We start from the raw sequence: 26493 nt of genomic DNA, 5'->3' as shown, positions 1-26493 counted from the left end.
ATTCAATCTGTAGCTGACAACTTCAAAGAACTATAATAGGCCAGAAGTCCTGAAGGCAACCAGAGCAACATGGCCACGCTGTGCCATTTAGGGACACCCAATTTCTACTATTCAGACTATTTTAACCCCATTTAACAAGCAGTGGTTCACTCTCAGTGCAGAACTAAACAAGTTGCATGTTTCCCTACAAATGCCACAAGTTCTAAATCATGGTCCGCATATAGCTTACCCACAAAACAGAGTATGAAAGGATGCAATGTATGTCTGTAACCCTATCCTTCTTTTCAGTGTAGCATCTTTCAGTTTTCAATGAGCTAGGCTGTATTCTGCAGAACCAGTTTTGTTTCCTTTATAGAAATGCAGTATAGTGACCTGAACCATGATTACTGACACTCCAGAAGAGCTGTCTTCATACAGCCATACCAGCCTAGGGATGCATTTGGATCTGTTTCCACCCCATATGCAGTCTTTACTAACCACTACCAAAAGAAGGATACCCCAAACATGAAGAAGAGCAAGATGTTAGTGGTGTAGTGTACCAAATGACAGTAACAAGTAAATGACCTTACCTAGAAAGTCTATGAAGCAAATGACCATTGAGGTTTGGATCCACTCAATCATAAACTAACCAGGACAAAAAGAATCTTGGATCATCTCAAGTCCCTCTCATCAACCTTTATACCCACAGCCTCTCCCGCTCTAGCTTCCGAAAGCCATTTGGAAAATTCATGAGATAGAACCAATTACTGACATCAAGGAACATAAAGGTACTCAAACTTTCATTATTTTATTTGCTGATACACTCAGATGTTGTAGCAGTTACACAAAGCCAGTAGATTAGTGAAACAGGAGCTGAGTCCTTTTAGAGTGGATGTTAGTGGCCTTGGCAAAGGAAAGCAGCCTCTTCATGGATCTCTCAGGTTCTGTTATTAACTGACCCCACGCAATACTCAGAAAGCCTTAAGGTATTGCTGGACTCTTCATGAGGATAGATTAGAATCTAACCAGGTGTCTCACATGTTGCCTAGATACTTATCTGAGGAAATGTGAGGGGTGCTACTTTTCTTGTCCATACTAGACTACTGTCACACATACAAACATTGAAGGTCCTTTCCAACCCAAACTATTCTAAGTTTATATAGTCCAACCCCCCTGCAATGTAACATCTTAAAATAAACTGCTTCTTCAGCAGCAAAAGTGACATACAGAATCATATTCTACTATCTGAGTCCTGGTTTCTAATTCAGATGAAAGATTCTGTTATTCAAGACTTATTTCTTGAACTCTGATCTTCTACTCATACAACAAGTATGAGTAGAAGCATCAGCCACTTACTGCAAAAAGTATTCCCAGTTAAGTTTCACACTGATATTGTGAGCAATTTATCTTTCATTGCTCCATCCTTAATTTTTCTAGCACTCAGATACTTGAGAAAAGTATCTTCTGTTGTTGGATGTCAGCCAAGAAAATTTCTGCTCAGGAAGATCAGAATAACTTGAAACACAACTGTGCTGGAATTTAAAACATCTGGTTTATTCAGTGAAGACTTCCTCATGACAAGAAGAATCCCTGCTCCTCCTTTTCTAAATCCAGAGAGACAATTACCATCAAAACTTAATCCACGTTCTGTTCTTATACCCAAACTGATGCTTTAAGAATGCCTCATGACAATGGAGTGCAGTCATGGCTTGTATCTTTACCCCGTTAAAGCAGATTTGGTCATTCTTCAGATCTACCAAAGCCCCACACACAAAATTAATAGACGCTCTTGCTTATTTTGAAAGCTCAGGGACCATCAAGACTACTAGGATCAAAGATGAAGATTGTTTGCTGGTTCAAGAAGTTCTGGCTGGCACATCGTGAGACAAAAGGATAAAAATGTTTTCTGTATTATTCTCTGGGCATTGTGTCTTTTGGACAGCAGAGTCAGCTTGAACAATCCCACACTGATGTGTCTTAGCAGGCCAGAAACAGCCTGAGAGCAGACTGCCATTCCTGGTTAAAAGAACAGGGACTGTGCCTATCATTTCCACAGCGGCCTCCAGCTTTCTGGTCCCTCCTACCTACACCAGGATAAAACCGACAGCTCAAAATAATGAAAACCTAGGAAAGCAGAGGCAAGAAGGAAAGGGAGAGTCTGTTCATGTTTTCTGTTTATAAATGCCTGACTTTTAGCATTCTTACCTTAGAAAATCCTTTCGTAAACTACCTTAACAAGAACAAACAATGGTACAAGAGAGGAGATTTCAGCTCCCCTTTAGGGCTTTCCATGTTCTTTGCCTGCTACTTCTCTCAGGATAGGATTAGTCCTTTGGAAGCAGCTGCCTTCTTTAGATTTCAAAGCCAGAGCTTGTTTATTGTAACACCAACATGTCTGTGTCCCTTTGTCAACCCCCTCCTAGATGAGTGAATGTGCCTTTATGAGAAAGGCATCAGGTGACACCTCCCTGGGTCAAAAGTCCCAGAGTCATTCCAGTTTGACAGAGCAGGGCTGAGAGCTACCAAGTGCTGACAGCTGGCGCGCACAGCACTGCCACATGCAGTACTGCTGTGTGCTGATGCGTTTGGACAAGCTCCTTCCAGTTACAGTGAATATTAATTCCATTCGTTACTCCTCTTCATGCATGCACACAAGTTTTCAGACCAAAATTAAAATGCAGTGAGTGAACACACACCACACTTGGATAGAGGTAATGAGACATCTCTTCTTGGTGGAAAGCAAGCATACAATCAACAAGGGAGACTTTTGCATTGAAAAACTGGTGTGGTTATTGGCAGTAGCTAACATCAGCTCTCTAACTTAGATGTCCCTACAGAAACAAGTGAGCCTCAGGTGGGTGATTTAGAGCCTTCAAATTAAAACCAGATTTTTCATTTCATTTTAATAGCAGCTTCAAATACAGACAGAGGTGCCTGAAGTTGACCTGTGTGACTATTCTTCTACCTCCCCTCTGACCAAAACTGGTATGAAAAGTAGGCCACAGAGAGTAGAGGGCACAGTTTCAAAAGGGGAATGCCTAGAGCTATGTATATACTGCTATTTTCAGGCACTTTTAACTTGGTGGCCTGATTTTGAGAAGTTCTGAGTATGTACCACTCCAGCAATGTACATGCTCCGTAACTTACAAAAAAAAATAAAACCTATCTACCTACTTTGGCATTGAACTGGAAATACCCAGTTTTCTAATCGAGCACAGATCAACAATTTCTATTAAAAGGATACCCACACAGACTGCTTGGCATCAGAGACTCTATATCAGAGTATGTGTGTCTGGAAAAGAGGTTTCTGCCCTGTGGCATCTAAAGGAAAAGAGAGGTCAAGTGTCACTAGAAGAGAGAGAGATACACAAGGATGAGATGCTGTGCCCAAGATCATGCAGCAAGTCAGAACCTGCACCAAGCAGAAAACCCTGAGCCCCTTATCAAGTGCCTTACCCATTACATCATGCTGAGCCTTGCTCCTAGTCACAAAAGATACTTGCAGCTGTTCAAGGAGTTATTTCTAAGTCAGACAGACAGAATCTAGTAATAAGTGTAGGGAAAAGGATGCCATAATCTGTTCTGCAATATACCCCCAAATCAGAAAGGGGTGCACACAGCAGCAACTGCATCTCATATAATAGTAAATAATCAAACAAATTATTACATGCTGGGATTAGAATATCACAGTTAAAGAGCTTTAGTTTAGTGTCCCAAGGGAATAGATCCCATACTTCAAAAAAGATGTTAGAAGAGACAAATTCAGGAGTCAGTTTGGCCCATCAGGAGTTCTCTCATCTAGCAGAATCCTACAAAGACTAGTTTTTGTACGAATTTTAGATTTGGAGTTAAATTTAAGAATCTAAGATCAAAAGATTTTAAAATCATGATAAAAGCCAGGTGGAAGTGGTTAAAGAAATGAACTCCAGGGTCTGCAATATCTGAAGGTCAAATATTACTGAAGAAACCTCCAAGTCACTTGAGACAGCAAAGGAAGCCAAGTAGCCAATGGGAACACTGACTAGGTAGACCACTGAGCGAGTAGCATGTTTACATTAGTTTTTGTTTGAAATCCTCCAGTTTAGATTCTTACTTGTAAGATACGTGGGGAATTTTAAAAGCTTTTAATCTTTAAAACTAAATATGTAATGCAAAAAGGTTAGCTAGTGCCTAGTCACAGTGATTATCTGTTATCACCCTAGGCATAAGCTAAAAAGTCAGATCTTGAATTCCGAGGCTGCAGGATCCCAGCTTTTCAACACAAGATCAGAGAATTTAGTTGTTTTTCATGAGGTTAAAGCTTAAAACAGACACAGCTCCAGCCATACAATACCCTGCTAAAACAAAATTTCTCTTAAATAATGCTCCTAATCTTTCACCAAACATTACAGGACCTCATCTAGAGCACTATATCAGAAGCATTTCTTTACAGATAAGTAAACAAAGCAATACAGCTGCTAAGGCAACTCAACAGCTACGCAAAAAATCTATTCAGTGACTTATTTCAACATAGATCTGCCAGCTATGTAGGACACACACTGGAAATGCAACCTTTATTTTCTCAAACCTTAGTAAAAAAGACTCAGGAGTGAAGGTTTCAGAAGCACTACCTCTTTTAGAGCTTGCACTCAACAGAGAACAGGAAAAAGGGATGTCACAGCCCTGTCAAGACCATTGCTTAAAAAAAAGAATTCATTAAAATCAATGCTAAAATATATCTTACAGACTTTTCCCCCCCTCCTACTTCCTTCCAAGGGAGATATCACTATGTATACTGAAGAAAATAATGTCTGCAAAGTCACCTAGCAACTGCTACAGCTGCATGCTAGCACACCAGGTTCAAGGTGAATCCTGGAGCAGGTCACCCAGAGAGGTCCTCCAGTCTCCACCTGCAGAGAGACACAAAACCGAAATGGATAAACCTGGGGAACCTGCTCTGTAATATACTTCTTTGAGCAGCGAGTTGGACTATATGATCTCAAGAGGTCTCTTCCAACATCAAGGATTCTGCAAATCTGTGAACTTTTTATTTCCACAAGGATCAAGTGATTACAGTGTCAGTTTAGGACACGGAAAGTTCTCTTGCTTTCCTTCGGACTACATGTACAGTTCTTGCCTAGTACTCAGTTCTCCTCCACCTCCATTCATTTAGTGGCTGCAGAAACTCTGCGGTGGCAGAGACAAGGACTGTGCCACAAAGTGCTTTTCCAACCCATTCTCAGGAAGCTGGATCGAAGTACTCATCACTCATACACCTGAATCCATGAAGAGGGAGCTACAGGACTTTCAGAAAGCCTAGCAATGTCTAGATGCCCAGTTTTAAACACATTAAATACAGATTTCTCTTTTTCAGGAAGCATGGAGAATTCACTGTCAAAAGGGCAGGCAAGGCATTAACTTGGACATCTGAAGGATAATTACATTTAAAATCAAGCTGTTTATAGAACATGGGTCCCTATTGCTGCAGAACACTGTCACCTTAGCAACAGCTGCCATTTTCAAAGGTGCAGGCAACACAGAGGGAAGAAGCAGCGTGCAGACTAGAGTCGGCAGAGTACGTGGTCATCCTCCCTTTAACTCAACTGATGCAAGTCTTTAGTTATACAGTTCTTCTAAGGTCTACAAGGATAAAAAGAAGCATAAACTGAAGCTCATAGATAAAGACTATACTTCGTTTATAGTTACTTTAAAACATAATTCAAATAGATGAGACGATCACCCTGAACCCAAAACTGGTCTATAAACAAACACTGAATTTTCTTTTGAAAGACTTTCAACAGCAGAAGATTTCTCCTTACACACATTCACAACTCTCCAGAGTTTCTGGCATTCCTTTGGAAGAGATACTCCCTTACACTGAACTTAACCCATAACATCAATACTGTATCCTTCTTTGATAAACTTGGCTCTCCAGTTACAGCTAAAGACTAGCACTAGCACTATTTTCTTGGCATTGACATCCATTTTGAAATTCCAGAACAAAAAAAGATGTGGCTCCTATGACCTCATGCTATTCACAGATGTATTACTTCTTGTTTGAGTTTCCTAAGTGCTCATGGCCTTGGGGTATGACATGACAGCTGCAAGTAGAAAACACAATTTAGCAGGTGAAAACAAGGAGAAAGGAAAAAACCCATGACACTGTCTAGAGGGATGCAACTTTATTCTCACTGCAGATCATTATATGCAGGAATAGAGAGGCTGATCTACTTAGGCCAGAATGAGAAGACAGACAATTACTTAGCTCTCCTGAGATTTCCCCTGCAGAATACAAAGTTGGTTCAAGGTGTCCGTCATGATATTTCTGATGAAGAGACAGAAATAAGATGAGATGAAAAGAGGGTGTAGAGGACGATGATGACACAGGGACAGGGGAAATATGGTCACCTAACACTGCATCAGCCAGTGAGAACAGGTGAAGCTTTTCCTTACCCCATTCCTCTACTTCATTAATAGCTTCTCTTTAAAGTGTCAGTTTCAACTGAATACAAGCCTACTTTTTTCTTTTTCCTCCTTAAGCATTTATTCCTTTTTCACATCAGTTTGACCAGAGGAGGTCAAAATAAATATGCACAAGACAGACTACTCACACAGATGGAATGCTCTCCAAAACATACTGTAATAAATAATAGTAATTGTAAACAGTAACAATACTGATAGCAATTTAGTAAAAATAAACAAACAACCCCCCCAAAACAAATCACCCCCCCCAAAAAAAAATTCCACAACCCACCCTACTGAGTATCTCCACTGCTAGAACAAAATCCTAACTACTTTCTCAGAGCACAGGTTTCCCTCAGCACCTCTCTCCCATTCACAACTAGCAATAACCACTCCATACCAAAATCCTTTTAAACTAACTAAGCATTCTCTCCTAAAGAGATTTCAAAAGACAAGGGAGAGTGCTGTGAATTATTAGTCTTATTTTTACATAAGGACACTGCTGATGGGGCCAGGCAGGTCAGATGCAAACAGCATGTCTATAAATTCACAATTATAAAAATACAAATTGATAAGCTTCTTATCTGCCAATCAGGATAGTGGTAATGCAGTCACAACGGCAATTCCAGTAACACCCAACTAGTACACAGTTCAGCAATGGGATTTCCCCAAGTACAGTCATGTATATGAAACAGTTACTTCAAAAGCTATTCTAGATTTAAACTCAAAAGCCAATAAATTCTTCAAGAATAAGATAGTTACAGCAATAGAAAGGGTTAAAATGAAAGGCTAAAAACCCAACAGTTCCAATGGTTAAAATAATAGTAAGGTATTAGAATAATTCAGGTTGAAAAGGCACGTCTTCTAAACATGAGAATACTGCCAAGTAAAGACAACAGTCTATGTCAGGTAACTAGCCAACAACAGAAATGCATGTTACTCCTAGTAATTAACTTGTGCAATAGGCTTTCAGTGCTTCTAAAAGATCATAGCTCTATTTGCAATTTAAATTCTTTCAATCCTTTCCAAAACCAGTTTTTCTTCTTCCATAAATCTCCCCCAAGTTCAGGCCTCAGGATTCTTATGGCAAGCTGCTGAGTTTCTACAGTCATCTCAATTTACCAGCATGCACAAAAAGACACTGTTTCCAGAGGATTTCTGGGAATGCTCACTGTACAAAATATGCTCCCCATTAAATCCACATCGTATTTTTAACCAGATGCAAACCTCCTTTGTGTACATGGAAAGAGAACATGAGGTTCCAGAGAGCAATCCTGTGACACAGTAATGCTTCAGTGCTTGTGCTCACATGGAGAGACAGAATGCAAGGATCCCAAAACCCACTACTTCAGACATCACCTCCAGGCTCCAGAAGCCAGCTACTTCCTTCTCTAGTCACAACAAAAACCTTCAGGGAGAGCAGGTATCTGCCTACCTTGCATGTATGCCTCTATTTGCCGAATTAGCTCGTAAGACTTGGATCGGTCCAGAAGTGTGCGAATAGCTGGAAGAGGGTCCAGGATAATGGTTTCTGGATGAGCATCAATATACTCCTGGGGGAAAAAAAAAAAAAAAATAGAGAAAAAAAAAGTCATTAGGTTGGCTGAAGAGTGTAGAAAAATAATGAGGTGGGGAAAAGAATAGGCCAAGTTAAAATCTTCAAGGTTTCTCTTTAAAGGGAGGCAAACAGACATGAGCAACACACAAAGTCATTAGGTAGTCTGGACACTGATATTTGAAACAAACACAAGCATGACAGGTAACTGTTTTAGGATGTCAAATTTCTCCTGTGGACTTGCTATGAGCAGCGAAACCTGTTCTGCAGTCACGTCAACTCAGAAGGGAGCCAGTAGCAAAGTGCCACAGTAACAGCTCTGAGCAGAGCTAAGAAAAGCAATTAGGAGAAGAAAGATGACACAGTGCTATACTGAGGTCAGCCTTGCATCAAATTACAATTACTACACCTGAACACCACAACTATCTGAACTAAGCTCAGAACTACATCTGGGTGCTTTAATATTGTTATTACTGCTGTCCTTTATATGAGCTGAAGACAGTGTTATGAGCTGAACTATAAAGGCCGGAAATTTTTTTGGCAGAGCTGAAGAGATTGCTGCTTCACTGTGTATTCATTGAGCTTTGAAAGCATCTATCTTGCTGCTTCTCTAAGATCATACTCTCCTATCTCAACTACAAGAACAAAGTAAAGTTAATGCTGTCAATGAATCTTCATCTTGGGAATTCAATGTGACATGACTGCACCATTGTGTTGTGGCCATCAACACAGACACAGCTGCCAGGTATTGCCCTTGCAAACCGAACAAAACTTCCTTCTCGGAACAAAAGCTTAGTTCCTTCATCATTGCCCCAACGTGGAATCACAAAGTCAACGGGACGAAGAAGAATCCATCTTACCCTATCCAAAATCAGACAAACATTTCCAAACTTAACATCTGTTGTACCAAACTTCAGAAAGCATCTTTACATTTACACTCATTTATTTAAATCCATTCATGCAGATGCACAGCAAATGCTCCTACAAGTAATGGAGTCTTACTGCCCTTCAGTTGATTACTTCAGAGAACAAAACATACTCTACAAGATACTTGGCCATATTGTGAGGTGGCCTCAGGAGATGCACTTTGCTAGACACTAAGCTAGAGAGAAAGGAACAGCATCATCTATTCCCAGCAAGAGATTCTGTGCCAGACACTGACTGAAGAAGCAGGGTTTCTCCCTCCGCTCCTCCTAGCCTGGCAAACCGTTGCTTTCTGCTGATTATGTAGTCTGAACTGATGGCTTTCTAAAGGAGATTATTCTTTTGAGGCTAAGAGGATCCAGCATTGGGGTTTAACGAACCCATTGCATCACCCACAGCAAACAAGTAGCTTTCCTTCACAGGACATGAGGCGCCTTTCAGTGGCAAGACACATCTGACGTATTTAATAATCCCTGCAGAACACAAACAGTGAATTCCTCAAAGATATGCTCAACCTTGCTACTACCTGTGAAAAGTAAGGGACAGAGCCTTTTGCACAACCAGTCAAGACTGTCAAATCCAGAGGTTGTCTCACCCTTGCAGTGTAACCTGCATGAAAAGCTGCTTCAACTCACTGGAGCAGAAGCTGGTCTCATTTCATGTCATTCATACCCAGAACATACATATAAATGTTTTTATGAGTCTCCTGCCCCAGGACTTAAGAGTCTCAAGCAGAGCAGTGAGTTTTCAAATACGGAACAGCTGGGGATTTTTTAAGACATGAAGTAACTTGTTACCTAATGCATCTTAAACACCTATGCATGTGTCCTTACACACAGCAGCTAAAAGACCTTGTGGAGCTAGGATGATCCAGTGATGAGGCCATTAGTTTAAACTCGGTGATCACAAAACTGTACTTGAGCATTTCAACATATGAAAAACATAACAAGACACCATGTTAGCACCTCTAAGCCTCAGCTTAAAAGACAGACAGCTATCACTGTACGCATCTTCCTGAGCACATTGAAAGGTTGAGCAGCCGGTAAGTATACACAGTAACCAGGCTGAGCAAACCACAGCTCTAAAACATGACCTCAGCAGAGGTCTGACAGCAAGCATCCTGCAGTGTTTCTGATGCACGTACTAGCTCTTCCTTTCACACTGTGCTGATTACTCCTTTGTCTTGACCAGTCTCTGGTTCCACCTTGACTTCAAGCTCCTCATACTTCCATCCTGGCCCAGCTCATACTAATCCTTCCCCTCACATGTACATTTGTCCTGCCTGTGGCCTTCACCCCCCTTTACTCCCCTCCAAGGAGGGAATGGTTGTCTCTTCCTCCTTGTGCACCTGCCCAAATCTTTCTGATGCTCACATCAGCACTGAGGACTAATCTCACCTCCCTGGGTTAGGCGCATTCCATTTGTTATTTTGGCTTATGTTACTCTAAGGGTTTCCAGAGAGAGCCTTGCTTTTTCACACTTTCTATAAGGAACTTCACTGTGCTTTATTTATAATGATAATAGCTCTAAGCTGCATTAAAAGATCATCCAAGCAGTAAGTTTGACACAGCATAACACAGTTTAACAGGAATGAAGGCATGATCCCACTGTACACTAGGCAACATGGCAACAGAAGTGAGCATCTTAGCTGACTTTCCAGTGACCTATTTCTCATCTTATTGCCTTGAGGAGCTTCCAAAAAACTCTGTAAATGAAGGAGGAGATGAAGGATGTTTTCCAAAAGCCATTTAGAGTCTGGAGGACTTTAACAGACTACTATAATGTCGAGAAGAACTGCACTGAGTGTAAGGTGACAGACCTCCACACACACAGGCGCCAGAACATTAGATTTCTTTATAAAACAAGGAAGTTTCTCAGCATCAAACCTCTGTCAAGTACTATTCTCCATCTCTCCTCCATATACAGGCCTAGGTACTTGGGCAGGTAGAGGGCACAGGAATGGTAAACTTCAGAGATGTCAGCAGGGCAGTGAAGATCTGCATCACCTGGGTAAAGGAAGAGACTAGGACCTGAAGTACATGTCTCCTAGAGCTACTCTGGGGACAGGCTACAGATCTCCCATTTAAAATGAATCCAGAAATGGTCTCCCCTTTGAAGCAAAGGCATATGTCAATGAAGAACAAGGTCAATGTATTTGCACAGGTCATCTCTATTTGAACACTGGTGGGTAACTGCTGAAGTTGTTCAGGGAACAGAAACATCAAAACAGCACTCCAATCTTCACAACTCTGCTTTCCTCAGTATACTGTATTGCTTGGATTTCCATCACAAAGCACACTAAGCCATCACTGAATATACAACTGTGAAGATTACTTAACAGATTGGAAACCTCTTGACATAGCCTGAGTAGCAGCACTCTTCCCATGGCACAGAATTGCTCCACTACCAGAAACCCAGATCTGGATAAACATCATGGGCTTGTGTCCAAGAACTTTGATAGCAGATGAGTTACTGTAGAAATGATCATGAAATTGGAGCAGTTGCAGGAGGAAAAGAGAAACACTGGATCTTTCAGTACAGCACCTTTCAACTTTGAATATTCAGATCTTCTCTGTTCATTCCAAGAAAACAACTCTGCACCCTCCTTTGGTAGATTTACCTAAGACTTGTAGCCAACAGCAGACTCCAGCAACCCAGGCAACAATCTCAAGATATTTAGGCTTCCCAACAATATTTTGAAAAGGCTCTGTCCTTGGGCTGCAGTTCAGCTTGACCTAGACAACATCAATGTTTTCCGCTTCCTAATCTTTGACATAATAAAAGCAAACAAGAAGGAACAAGGACTTTTAGCAGATCCTCCTTTGTTTGTACTCCAGGCTTGGCATTCAGTCATGCTCTGTACCAGCCCTGTTACTGGCAGAATACCAGCAATGAAACCTGAAATCAAAGAGAGATCAAGTATTTCATGTTCCCTATTAAATACCTCTGGATATAACCCAGATAATAAAAGACAAAAACAACAACAACAAAAACAAGAACAACAAAAAAAACCCAAAACGAACAAACAAAACCACCACCACACACAAAAAACAAAACAAAACCAAAGCACAAACCCAAAACAAAAAACAAACAAACAAAAAAAAAAAACAAAAAACCCAAAGTCAAACCAAAATAGCCACAACTCACAACAAACTTCTCTTGACAAGCCTATGTATAGACGAGAATAGAGTTGCTTATCATTTTACCCAAAAAGGTAGCTATTTTCTTTAAGATATATCTATTCATATTTTAACAGAAAGCTGATACAATATCTTCTGCAAATATTAGGTCATTAGATAATAAGAGAGACTCACTGACTTGATTTTATTGCTAGGTAATAAAAGTTTGATGATCTTTTGCTTAACATTAAACAAAAGTTCCATATAAAAGGAAAAAAAAAAGTTAGCAAATGACATAGTAACAGCATTTGGATTTGTGTTTTCCTGTGTACAGGAACATGAAGATGACTGCTTGTAACAACAGATCAACACTTTCCAGTGGGGAAACAGATGTAAAGACAGACACCAGCTTGTCTAAAGAGTTTGCATCAGATTCAGACTTACAAGTTCCTTTTTCTTGTCTTAGGCTGTGATAGCCTCTTTTCACAGACACCAAAAGTAAAGGTGTAGGCAAGTTGGATCTTGAACACTTACCTCAAAACTGTCTGTCTGTCTCTGAATCTAAAAAGAGATTCCTGCAGTGGTTGGGATGGATGAAGGAGGCAGCAAGGGGAACTGGGGAAAGGTCTTTCCTATTACATTTCTATTCACTGCACATCTCAAAGCAACTTTCTGAGTACTTAGCTTCTCTGGCTCACCTTCAAAAGTCCAACACTTCTTCAGGTTGAAAATACCTACCCATAAGAAGCTATCTACCACTTAGCACTCAAATGAAAAATTTTTAGTTAATTTTGCCTGCTTATAAGGAATTTTTCAAATGGGAAAACCACGGGTATTGGCCTTTGAATTCAGGTGCAAAAAGACCATTTCAACTGTCTCATCTTGTCTGCCCAATGAGAAAAAAAATTACTAAAATTTTATAATTTCCTTTGATTTTTCAGTTGCCTTTTCTCAGCAGAGCACATGAAAAGAAATGTGAAATCCATGGGTTAGGAATTTGGGGGGGTTAGAGGGGCATTAAAAATCCACTGACATAATCTCCAGGAGTAAGTACTCAAATCATATCCCCGCGGCTGAGAATTCTGAAGAAAGCAATCAGTGCAGCAAGAATAACACACTTCTCCCCTTCCAAGCAAGATCAAGACTCTAACTCCTTCCCTTCCAAAGTATCTCCCTAACTCTCCTTCCTCCCAGTCCCAAACCCATCTAAGGAAGCTTTTAAATTAAGAATAAAAGAGCCCTTCCTGGACACCTTCAGAGTGGGAGAGCCAACAGTCTGAGGGCAGGGGTGGGAGGAAACACTTAAAACTTTGATCAACCTGACAGCAGATGCCTAGGCATAAAACCTGCTTCTGATGTATCTTTTTAAGAAGGCTAATGCAAAGAAAAATCATTCAGAAAAAGCTCTGAAAGACAAATTAATAACCCTACTGATTTTCCATCATTAGAAACATCATTTTGAGTGGAACAGACTAGCACAAAGCTGCAACGAATGAAGCTACTCAAGCCCCTGCACAGCTATGACAAGCAGCTGCTCAGAGAGTATTTTGCTCTAAGCAAAGTATAACAAAGGTTTCTCAGCCAAAACATTTTCTTTTTCCATAAAGCAGGAACTGGGGTAGTTTAGCTCTCTTTCTTACCAAGAACACTAGAACTGGAGCATAAGCAAGTGAAAGGACACCTGGAGACTATGCTTCTTTCCACCTGATTTCTCTCCATGTTCTTCTGGTCAAGAAGGAACTACCAAGGACTATGACAATTGTTATGATTACTTTTTACAAGGCAGTTAAGAACAGTCATTAAACAGCAAGTCAAAAACAGGATGCTAAGAGGCCTCATAGTCTATCAGCCCTTTCCACCAGACTGTACAATGGTTCACCACAGACTCCAGAAAGCAGGCACACAGAATCATGTAAATGTGTTTCCTCCTCAGCTCCTGCAGATGAGATGGGTCAAGGCCTCTACAATACAGCACTGGAAAAAAGTTATTCTTACAAAGGTCATAAATTAAGCTCAGCAGATCATTTCTCCTCCTGTGGTCAAGAATCCCTTGCTTTCTACATCCTGGAAGACTGCTTTATGGAGCCAACAAGTATCATCTTGCTGTTAAACTTACAGTCGGCAGCAGGAAAAATTGCCCTGTTTGGTTAAGGTGATCAGAACCTTGTCAATCTATCTAATGAAAATAAGAGAAACACACTTGAGCAGGTGCCAGAAATACCCCAGTGCTTGGGCAACATCACACACACATAACTAGCTCTCTTGCCAGGTGGTCACTTCATGTTTTTTAAGTTGCTTATTGGTTTTAGTTTAACAAAACCAAAACACCTATCCTACCTCACACACTTCATACAAATCACTTATTACAATTATTATTTTTTTCTATGGAACATATTTATCTTCATTTCTAATCAGTTTTCAATATCTTAAAAATAATACAGGGCAGATGGAGACAGACAGAAGTTTCCTGTCAGTTTCTGCCCTGTATACAAAATTACACGAGAATACCCTTTAGGCACACTCTGGTATGTAATTCAACACTGGCAGACTCTCTCCTCTGCTTCACTGGTTCCTGGGTACATGTTTTACTACAACGAACGTTTCCTGCATGCCAGTGATGTGGCACAACTCAGAACCAGAGGCCCAAGGCCTCGGTGTATGGGGGAGAGTATATCATTCAGAAGCCTGCTCACAAGGGTACAGTTCAGTCTGTACATCATGTGTTGTCATAGCTACTGAAAAGTCATACCAGAGCTCCCACCAGAAACAAACCAACCTTAATTCCTTATGACAGCCATTCTGAGCTGACCTCAAGGGCTTCTCATATTAATCTCAGAAGGGAGTTAATATAATTTCCTTTAATTTACAGCTTGCAAAACAAAAGCCTAGGAATGCCAATGGGATGGTCTAGATCACACTAATGAACTGTGGAAAAGCATGTGAGTGAACCCACATTTCAGGACCCCCTTCTAATTCTTTAGACACTACCTTGCACTACTTCGCAGGAAGATGGCATCATCAAAAAAGAAAAAAATACATGTATTAGATAATACACTGTTTACTATACAAACAAGAACTAATGACAGGGAGAGAAGAACGAACATCAAGTGCTTAAATATAATATTCCTAAAAATGAAGGCCCCAGACAGCTGGGTGCAAACATTTCACAATACCGGTTAAGCAAGTTTTTTAGCATAACCCTGCAACACCCCTTCTAGAGTATGTTAGGCTGAAGCTTGCCACTGAAAACAGAGTAATGCTAAACTGGAATTAAGGAAAGCATTCAAAAAGGCTAAAACCACCATCAACAGGGACATGAAATGAAAATGTAGAGAAGCCCTCAAAGCATGAGCAGAATTCGCCACCATCCTTTGTACAGAAGACACTGGCGTAAGACAATGTTCTGTATCCACAAGGTGCTTTTCACTCCATTTATTCCTGTTTTAAACAGTTGATACTATTAGTTGAACTGTATTTACCAATCAAGTCAGGAAACAGAGAACTATTTCTTTTCCATCTGACTTGCTCAGAGACTTATCCTCACTTCCATTTAATCTCTACTAAGTGAGCTCTGGAAAAATATATATGGAGCATGTGTTACTGTAGAGAGAGGTATTCCACTGACACATTTGCTTATTAACAGACACACCAACAATTAAAGGGTGCTGACTTACATGCAGCATATGCCCCAGGTGTGCGAACAACCTTTGCTTTCTACAACACTTGACACAATCCAGATTTCTAATATTATCAAAATAAACAAAGGTTCGGTTTCCCATCAGCCTCCTGCAAATTACCTTCACCAGAACCACAGCATTATTTTTGCTCAAGTACCAATATTCACAGGAAAATTATGACCATTATTAAGAAAGAGACCAATTTAGGAAAGGGTGGTATTAAGCTGCAGCACAGACGTAAGCACTCTATAGCAACGAAACAGCAGCAATAGTGACAGATGACTGAATTCCAACCCTATTATCTCGTCTCTGGATGACAGTAATTTCTGTTTCACCCTGCTGCCACCCAGATCTGCTCCAGCCCAACTTGTTTCCCCTTTTGTTCTGTGTTATTCTTAGAAAGCAGCATACTCCTGTGCTGTGGAGATACTTAGATGAATTTATCACTATGCAAATCCTACAGAAAGAATCTGACACGCTGTATCAAATACCTCTGCCAGCACACACCATGATGTCCTGCATCAACGAATGTTCTCATCTGTCCACATTAGTCAGTGTGTCACAAAGAAGCATATCCCAGTCCAAAGCAATGACCCAGTAACTCACCCATTTACCGTACATGCTGTATGAGATTAAGCCCAAGCTGCCAACAAAAAAATCAGGCATAGGAGACAGTAGAGGTGATATTAACAGAGATGAACTTGGCAGTATGGGAGAGAAGAACTGGGTCAGGAAACACAAAGAACAGTAAGATTTGTTTGCCCCATATCTTAAGAGAAGGTTTCTTACTGGTTTCGTTCAGAGGCCACCTTTTAAAATGATGAAGGTGTTCCTTTATCATTTTCATCAGCATTCACATAGTATACTGGCAGGAATTCTTTGGGAAAACAGTTCTCTGTACCACTATGCCCTGCATATTTCTGACCTTCAGTGTAAACTTGAGGAAAGAAAAATTTAACAGGACTCTCAGTACTAGAGGACAATCACTCACAGTAACCTTTCTGCTACAGAAATTAGCATTCCAGAAATTGGGAAAGCCAGACAGAATGGGGCCAAATTAATTTAGTGGCTTCTGTTGTAGAGGGATGCATGTAAAGGACTCTGCCAATACCTGTTCCTTTTTGTGAACAGCACTCATTCTCTCGGAATGAAATCAGGACAACATTTGGTGGGAAACCAGTTCTTACTAACCTTACTAATACAATGCAAAACCTACCGAAAAGTGCAAGTCCATTTAGACTGAAAAAAACTTATTTTTGCTGAGCCATCAGTAGTAGGGCAGCAGTGTGCCAGAGAGCTCTTTTCATCAAACCCTATCAACTGCATAGGAAATACTGAATTTGCTGCACCAAGATCATCCTCCTGCTTGAAATGCATAAAGACTATTAAAGAACCACTTACCTGGAACCTTTGAACCAGCTCCAGTGACTGGCTGTCATTCTGGTCTGCTTCAAGGATGACATCTGTCAGTTTGTGTATGATCACATCCAAAGGGCCCTGATCTTCAATGGGTTTGGTGAGGTCAAGCTGAAGAAACCAGAGAGAAAACTTGCATTAATATATGGAAAATCTGAGGTTCTTATTCCTACCGCCATCCAAGGTGTTGTTGCCACACAGAAGGCATTTACTTTACACACTGCCTTTACTTTGGTATGTTACCCAAATTCATGAGAATTTATGTTTCACTGAATGTCAGAAAACTTTACTCAGACATTTATTTCTCAGCAGTGTAGGTCTAATTCCATGAAAAAGCAGTTAAGTCATCGGCAAGCACACTTCATCCAAACACCTTCCTGTGCCTCACCACCCTGAGCTGCCATTTCCCTCTTCAGCTCTCTTTCTCAGTACTTAAACACACATGCAGAAGGAACGTGCCAACAAAGATGATCACCACTAATAAAAAGAACACCTACTGTGCCCTTTGCCCTTTGGGATTGCACAAAACAGCACCCAGGTAACACAAAAGCAAATGACTCAGGATCTCCGCAAATTCATCTGCTGCAGTAACAGATATATAGCTGGTAAGGAGGAGCGCACTCCCACTAGCAGACCTTGGCACTTAGCTGGATAGGGGACAAAGACTGGGGTGAGGTGTGCAGAAACTCTGCTCTCAACAGCATGGAAAGACAAAGAAGTGATAGCAGTGTGCTGAGTCCCCAGTAACTCAGACAGGGTTCTATGAGCAGAGGAACTACCTGTACTGGAAACAGACTGAGTTAGGGATCTCTTGAGAAAATCTTGATGCGAAGAAGGCTACTGGACCTGATGGGATTCATGCAAGGGTACTAAGAGAACCGGTCAATGTCATTGTGGGGGCTTAGATTTATCAGGACATAAGTCAAAACTGTGAAGACTGCAACTAAACGAGGGGAAAAAAAAAAAATCCACCACAAGAACTGTCTGGTTGTTGCACAGAGTCCCACAGAAGCTGTAGGATCTCCATCCTTTAAGGTTTTCAAGACTGGACTGGACAAAGCCCTAAGCAACTTAGTCTGAATTTAATGTTGAATTTCCTCTGATCAAGATGATGCATTACAAACCCCTAAGATCCTTACTAAAATTAGATGATCTTAACTAGATGACCTTTAACTAGATGATCTTAAGGTCTTTTCCAACCCTAACTATTCTATGAGTCTTTCCCACTGAATAAATCATTTCCACTGCTGGGACAGGCTCCTGTGAGAGGCAATAGCAGCAGACTGGTTTATTACAATTGCTTCGTTTAGTCTGTGTAAATATTACCAGAAAGTGACCTTTAACATCTACCAGCATGGTACAAAACCCTTCCCTGCACAAAACCCCTGTTTCATAGACCCTTTAACAATTGTATTTAAACCACCCAGGGGGTGTTTCACTCCGAAAAGGCAAACTGGGCACTTCATAACTCACAAGCAAACCTGCAGTTTAGCTGGAGAACCGGTCGTGCTTTTCCTCTGTGATGGGTTTGCACCAAAAAAGGATTAAACAGGGGAAGTTTAGACTGGATATAAGGAAGAAGTTCTTTACTGTAAGGGTGGTGAGGCACTGGAATGGCTTGCCCAGGGAAGCTGTAAATGCTCCATCCCTGGCAGTGTTCAAGTCCAGGTTGGACAGAGTCTTGGGTGAGATGGTTTAGTGTGAGGTGTCCCTACTCATGGCAGGGGGGTTGGAACCGGATGATCTTAAGGTCCTTTCCAACCCTAACTATTCTATGAGTCTATGATTAATGATCCCATGAAGCTACTTACCAGTTTTGAACATTTGTACAGCGTAAGTACCAAACTGGCTCATGTAGCCAACACATTGGGCTGACCACAGCCCAAAAGCTCCCACATTACCAAGCACAGCTCTTCAACCCATTGTGGGATCTACTGCATAAGTGACAACTTAACCTTGTAAACTTCAAGCCAGGAAAATAAAAGAAATATAGGTGTATGCTCACTAAACTAAAGATAACATCTGATTTTACAGTTACATGCATGCTCCTTTCCATTGCTGCTGTTTTATTCAACTCTGGCAGAGAAAGGGGTCAAGGGCACAGGAAGGAGAGGAGGGCTGGGCAGAAGAGGCTGCTGATGCTCTGTTTCAATAGAAGCCTGGTCTTCATTGTCCCGTTAGCTTGAGTTTCGTTCTAATAATATTTCCCATCCTGCAGAAATGGCCCTGCTTTGAATTAAGGAGTGCCTTAAGGAAGGTAATGATAAGACAGGATGGCTGAAACTCAAGCACCAATAAAACTAAAACAGCAGAGATCTAGCAGCCTTGTAATAATTTGGTAGTTGCTAATATAACTGATCCATGTAGCTGAACTGCTCTTCTTTGTAGACACTCCTACCTGGGCTAGGCTTACTTGAGCAGAATAACTGAAGCTTCCTATGGCACAAAAGCAAACTGAAAGACCACCAATTCTTCCCAACAGAGACCACCTCTGCTTACCCATTACTAGATGCTCCTACTAACAAGTTACAGAATGAGGCTTTAGCACTATCTTTGAAGTACTTATGTAGATTCTAATACAACTGGAAAACATATTGTGCATGTCTTCTGAGGAGACTATGAGATGCACTGTCCATAGGTATGCAGCAGACTCTCTACATGCAAAGATTACGCAGTGATAAAGACAAAGACAACAGACGTCATGTGGATGCATGGTGATTGGTCAGCTGTGCCTGGGGGAGACAGTCCGCAGAAGGTCTGGCTGTCCTGGCATTTGGATTTTTACTTCCATTACTAGTGCAGCACAAAGGCTAAAGGCAAGTGTAAGTGTCTGCAAAATTAAGGCAAAGTGAAGTGAATTGCAGCTTGGCTAAGGATATGGAAGGAGATGATCTACTTCTACAACCAAGTTCCAGAAATATCAGTTAATATCCTTAAAAGAAATCTCAGATGACCACACTGCTTTTCCTGAGGTTTCTTCATCTGCCTATCACATCTGGAAGGAAACAACAAAACAAAGGGTCCATTTAACTAGGTCAGAAAGTTCCCAGTTGCCAAGGTACAAAAATGTGAATTAATCAATTTTCAGGACTTCCAGTTTGAAAAACAGCAAGAAGCAAATAAGCATTTGAGATTGGCTACTCTTTTACATTCTTTCTGCACTTACAGCTCAATCTGCACAGAAACATTCAGAAAACAAGAAAACAGTCCTTCTTTTCAGCCTTGACCCAAGAACAGAAATAAGCCTTCAAGGCATATCCAGGCATTTTCACCACAATGTTTTCCAGAAGCATAAGACATCTGGGCAAGGTAACTTCACAACAGTTGTGTCAGCTAAAAGCAACAGGCATATTTTGAGAATGAAACTAAACGCACTTTCTTTGCCCCTCTGTAACAGTGTTCTGCTTCCCCTTCACCAGGAAAGCAGTACTAGAAATGACAGCACACTAAGGCAGCTACTCCAGTAGGAACTTTAATGACCACTTCAAAAAGGACAGCAAGTACATTTCAACCACCCAGACCTTCAAAATCTGATCCAGTATTCTGTGGATTGGAGGATCAAACCATTTGCAAGAACAAGTTCTCTGTGTTCTGGGCCACGCTGTGGAAAGCAAATATTCCTGAGCTGTGTGGAATTTGGAAGAGAACCATCTCCATTTTAAATACTAAGGAAAAAAAAAAACAAAAACTAAAAGGAGAAGAAAAGGAAGAAAGAAAAAGATTTGAGGGGGAAAAAGAAGCCTTTTCAAGTGAAGTATCAGATCCAAGCAAAAGTCAGTGAAAGCAGAGTGCAAAATTTCTGATAGCCCTCTGCTGAGACAAACACTGATTCATTGTTTGTCATCAGCTGGAATTTGAGCCCTCCTACTTCCCTTCTCTTTCAGCATCTCTCTCCAAATGATCTCTGCAGTTGACATGATCACCCAAAGGTTTGTTTTTGCACAGAACTAACACCATAGCAACAGAAGTGGGAGAAAAGACTTATCAGCACCAGCTTGAAAGAAGAGAGATATGGCTATGGCTCTTCTGTGAGGCAGGCTATAGCCTATTCTGCTTGCTCCCTCCCCCCCCCCCCCTTTTTTTTTTTAGTAAAAAAGTCCAATCAGGCATTGGTTTCATGGCATTGTCACTTACCACCAAACTCCAGCAAAACTCAGGTAAACGACACGGAAGACAGTAACAAGGCTGTACACAGAAAATGTCAGATATATGGCAAACACATGGCTCGGACAGGTGTGCTCTTTGCTGGGTAAAAAATTGGCTGGATGGCCAGGTGTGAAGAGTTGTAGTTAACGGAGTTAAAGCTAGTTTGCTGCTGGTTACAAGTGGTGTCCCCCTTGTACTTGGCACTGGTAAGGCTGCACCTCAAAAACTCTGTTCAGTTTTCGGTCCCTCACTACAAGAGGGACACGGAAGTGCTGAGGCATATCTAAAGAACAGTAACAAAGCTGGTGAAGAGTCTGTAGCACAGGCCTTATGAGGAGCAGCTGAGAGAACTGGGGTTGTTCAGCCTGGAGAAGGAAAGGCTCAGGGGGCACCTCTACAACTACCTGAGAGGAGGTTGTAGCAAGGTGGGTGTCCATCTCTCCTCCAAAGTAACAAGTGATAGGGCAGGAGGTAACGGCCTCAAGCTGTGCCAGGGGAAATTTAGATTGGATATTGGGAAAAATTTCTTCACTGCAGGGATTACCAAGCACTGGAACAGGCTGCCCAGGGAAGTGGCTGAGTCACCATCCCTGGAGTTATTTAGATGATGTGTAGATGTGGTGCTTAAAGACACTGTTAATTTACATTTGGACTCGATGATCTTAAAGGTCTTTCCCAATCTAAATGATTCTATGATTCTATATGCCTTTCCACATCTTACAAACCCATATATGGAAGAAAACAACCACTAGATAAATGCTTTTATCATAGCCGCTATAGATAGCCTGCTCACCTAATAGAAAGACTGTCTGGGACTTAAAAAACACTCCACGCTTAGAAACGTCACAGTCCCCACTATTAAGCTTCTCAGAGCATCCACTGGAGAGCAAGTTACAGGCATACAGAGCTCCATCTCTGCTGTCCTCTCCCCTTCCCCTCCCTCTGTCCTCCAGAAACACACAGCCACAGCATTATCCAAATCATTACACAGGAGGGCAAAAAAAGTTTATTTCCATTAAGTAGAATTTGTTTAAAGTTTTGGGGTTGTTTTTCTCCCGAACACTGGCAATCCATCTGTATCGCAGGGACAGGGTGAGTGCCTGGCAGAGTGCCATGGCTCTCCTCTGGTCCCAACTGCAATCCCACACATGCGTTTCTGGAAGCCGTGTTTAAAAATAAAACTGTGTCCAAGTGAAAAAAATCTGGATTTGTTCACTCAGGAAAAAAAACCCAAACAACTGCAAATGTTGGATTTAGCAAAGAGAAATACCATTTATCTAAATGATTAAAAATAGGTTTGTTTTGTTTGTTTGTTTTTTAATTCAGTGTTTCCAGTCCATGCTATAACTGTATTTCAGGATCTGGCTGAGCAGGATTTGTGTTCTTGTTTTTTCAGAAAGCTCTTTTTCAGAAACAGTTTTTGGATTATCACTCAGATGAAATGAAGTCTTAATAGCAACCTGCTCCATTCTCTGAAGAGAGATCTGTCCTCTGCTATATAACTGGGGAATTTACAACACATCTCTCCATATCTATTTATCCTCACTTTTCTATTTTTAAGCATTTTGCTCCCAGTCTCCAAGTGGCTAACAAACTCCACTCATCAGGACCTGCACTGAGTTCTTTGGAAAACCCATTTAATTTTCTAGTAGAGACCTGTCAATGCTCCAACGCATATCCAGTCCCTTTGTGGTAATTTAACCATTTTCCTCCCTGTGAACTGGACATACAGCACCAGCCTGACCTGACCTCTCTGCTCCCTGACTACTGAGGCTGTATATGAAATTTATACACAAATCTATTGTATCCTGTTATTCAGATACTCAGTTAAGGCTGCACTGTGGGGTTTATTTCACACTTAGTACAGCTTCTTAAACTCCACTGAATATAAACCTTCAGGTTTTTAGTCATCATCTTCCTCTCCCAGGGCTATTTTCTATCCTGTACCTTCACTGCATGCATTTATATCAAAAGGCTTGTAAAACAAAGCCTTTTAAAACTTCTCCTTCTTGCCCAAGTGTTTCCCTTCACTGTACATTAATGCTGAGCAAATCATAATGAAAAGAAGTCATGAGCTCTAGGTTGAAAAGCCAAGTCTTCAAGAAGCCAAACCCTATCAGCTCATGCTGGTGGATATTCTTCTCTCCCTAAAAACTCCAGAGATGAAAGCCTCTAAAAATATCTCAAGCACCCTGAAGAGGGAAGGGGAGCAGCAGAAATCAATACTGCCAAGTCCACTGTTTTACCTTATTGTACAAAGTAAACAAATACACACAGGATAGCCTAATTACAGGAGAGAAGGTGCTTGTATCTGAAAGGAAGTTGGGAAATTTTCTGAAAGAGATCAGGAAAACATTTGTGCATGTCCACCCATCCATAAGACCTACTTGTGCAGAGCAACAGCAACAGAATGGCACAAAAGTCTTCTTGTTCTGACAAGCCAAAGGGAAGTCCACTGAACCAAGCAAGACCAGCACGTCTTCCTTTCCCAAATTAAATCCTGCAGGAGCAGTCCAGTTTTGTCCCTCCATGAGGACCCACAATACTTGCTATCAGGTCTATGCAAGCACAAAACTGACAGTCAACTCCCTGCCAAAGCCCATGGAAGGTGACAAAGTATGTATCTGCCTACATTTCCTCATGAGGAAAGACATTATCTTAATTTGTATTTTCACTGATACGTATGCTCTCCTAAAACATTCACAGACTCAAACTAAATAGATACTTACATATTTAAGAGAGTTTCTCCTCATCTCTCTGGCCAAGGAAGAAAGTGATCTGGGCTGTTGTCATACACAGCTAATGCAAGTAGCACTTGCTGCTGCTGCTGCTAATGAGGCCAAAGGATACTGAGGGAGAACATAAACCCCTCACAGAAACAACAGCTCTGTTATGCTGCAAAGGGCAACATGGACCTAACCATCGAAGACTTTGAAGAAACAGCAAAGAATTCACCAAGAGACTATTTTCTCTCTCCACATCCCCCCTTCCCCAGCCATCCTCCCGCGGTGCCAAATTAACTTGCACGTCCTGTTGCAGCAATGGCAGCAGCAATCTGAGAAAGGAAATCTGCTGCATTATGGAGACTTCCCACCCTCAGGTCTCCGGCTCTCCCCTCACACAAAAGGAGAGGGCATTACAGCATCAGCAGCAGCTACCATGTCAGATGGGAACTCTTTCCCAGGCAGGAAGGAAATACAGCTTGAAGATACCCTATGTTTTCACTTCTCAGAATTGGGCAAATTAAAGACCGACAGATAAACTTACCTTTCTAGTGCTGTAGGACGCTAACTCTACAGGTTATCTTTTGCTGCTCTGTGCAGCTTAGTTCAAAGGAGGAGGAAAGTGAGTCCCGCACTGGGACACGTTCACAATTTTGGATGCCAGCAACATCCCAAGGAAAAGACATGCCTAAAGGTGAGGAGCAGCAAAACATAAGATATGAAGCCCTGTTTGAGTTCCCATTTTCTCAGATACTGGAACTTGAACACCAGAGGAGAAGATCTCAGGTTAACAGATGGTTTCTTTGCGTTTTCTTGCACTCATGCCAGAGCATATTATTTTGCATTCTGCTTGGCACAAGTTGCCAGAGTATGTGTGAACACTATGCACATTTTCAGGAGTCACATGCTGCTGCTCTCCTGGAAGCAAGGTATGATCTCTGAAATGTCTGGGAAGTTCTCACTTTTAGCTGTATTCAAGATAAAATGATGGAAAAGGAATCTCATAGCTTGCACTACATGTACTAACATACACAGACACCATTTATGGATCACTTCCCCAACTGCTACATAAACTAGATTTTGTACATTCAAAGCTTGCCCTACAGTCAACACAATACCCCAGGATTATGTGAATCCCTCAGGAGCATCACCTCCCCACAGTCTCCCCTGCACCCTCCCACAGAAGCACACAGCAAGCCAGTATCACTGTCGCCTGTGCAGTAACAGTGACAGACAGTGAATCGTGACTCCTACTCAGTGTGCAGAACAACACTGGAGTAAGTTACAACATCTCAGTTACCCAAACCTCTCCTACTGGCCCCCTCTCCTCTCACCTCTGACCATGATATATCAGACTCCATTGAGCATCACCCTCATGTTAGCACCAAATTTTGCCTCTTCACTTTTTTAAAAGTGAAACAAGAAAAACCATCTTTGGGCTATGGCTGAAGCTCTTCAGAGAAATTATTTTGTTTTCAATAGAAGTTTTTTTTACCCAGGACTGAAGCTTCATTACTATATTGGTTTTGACTTACAAATACAATACAAAACATTATTTCTAGAAATTGAACTATAACTCATTTCGGTTTATCTCCTTATCTCCTGTACAACACTTTGACAGCTGCAGAAAGTTCTTTCCAGAACTTGTGATGGCGCAGGAATGGCTGTTTCTGAGCACAACGCTAAAGTGAGAGTTCATGTCTCATTAGGGCTGGACTGCAGCAAGCAGGTTTTGGTATGCAAGTGGTTAAGCAGTTCAGTCTTGTTTGGGGATAGTCCGAAAGGCAATTGCTGATTTTCAGCACTGCAAGAGGAATAATCGATGTTACTCAAATCCAAAAAAGCCTCTTGCCAAGGGAGTCTCCTGAGGTCATTGAGGCTCCTATGGATTAGGAAGGGCAGCAAAACAAATCCTGAGATTAGCAGAGGAGAAAAGTTGAACAGAAAATATGTGACATGGGAGGATTAGTACTCCAAAGAAGGAAAGCAAGTTACAGAAAAACAAGAACAGAGGAGAATGAGCAGTTGGTGTAACCTGCTGCTGAGACTGCTGTACTTTACTTTCTGTAACTGTCAAAAAGACAGTGTGCCTGTACACCAAATTAAAAGGCTATATAGGGAATCCCAGTAGTGGAATATATGGAGAAATTGCCAAGTGGTTCAGAAAATTTCTGGCTCACTTCTTAAAGCTTTGGAAGGGCCAATCAGATCCAGAAAACCTAAGACTTTACAAGGAATATTTTTTGTTTCTTTGAGTGAACTGGGTCAGCTCTAGCCCAGTTACTGAACCGACAGCTCAATCAATCCTGTAGGAGGGCAGACATTAAAGGAGGAGTGGAATGGAAAAGCCGTCTATGGAGAACACTCCAGCTAATCCAGAATACAGAAATACTGCAGCACTATAGCCAGTACAACCCGGGTCAGCAAAGGGAGGGAGGCGAGAAGGGTGCACTTAACTTCTTGGAAGCTTTCAGTGCTTAGTTATAACATCATATAAACATTCCAAATATCAA

The 26493-nt window shown here is 41.3% G+C and overlaps 1 protein-coding gene across 7 annotated transcripts in view; it reads right to left on the bottom strand.

Annotated features, from left to right (window-relative positions):
- ITPK1 (inositol-tetrakisphosphate 1-kinase) overlaps nucleotides 1-26493 on the bottom strand; it is a 150219-nt gene that overhangs the window by 51754 nt on the left and 71972 nt on the right. For 5 of the 7 annotated variants that reach the window (XM_062638090.1, XM_062638142.1, XM_062638102.1 and 2 more), the window contains 2 exons: nucleotides 17097-17222; nucleotides 7856-7973 (listed from right to left, as the gene is read on the bottom strand). In XM_062638090.1, coding sequence (XP_062494074.1) covers nucleotides 7856-7973; nucleotides 17097-17222 — 244 coding nt within the window. Of the gene's footprint in view, nucleotides 1-7855; nucleotides 7974-17096; nucleotides 17223-19809; nucleotides 20445-26493 lie in introns of those variants that run through there. The other 2 variants (XM_062638123.1, XM_062638132.1) reach the window with 2 other exon arrangements.

This window comes from Pezoporus occidentalis, unplaced genomic scaffold (assembly GCF_034315485.1).
Source record: "Pezoporus occidentalis ecotype Australia unplaced genomic scaffold, CSIRO_AGI_Poc_V1 ctg115, whole genome shotgun sequence".
Taxonomy (NCBI): Eukaryota; Metazoa; Chordata; class Aves; order Psittaciformes; family Psittacidae; genus Pezoporus; species Pezoporus occidentalis.
Note: the sequence above shows the minus strand (reverse complement) of the source record. Positions and strands in the feature narration are given on the sequence as shown.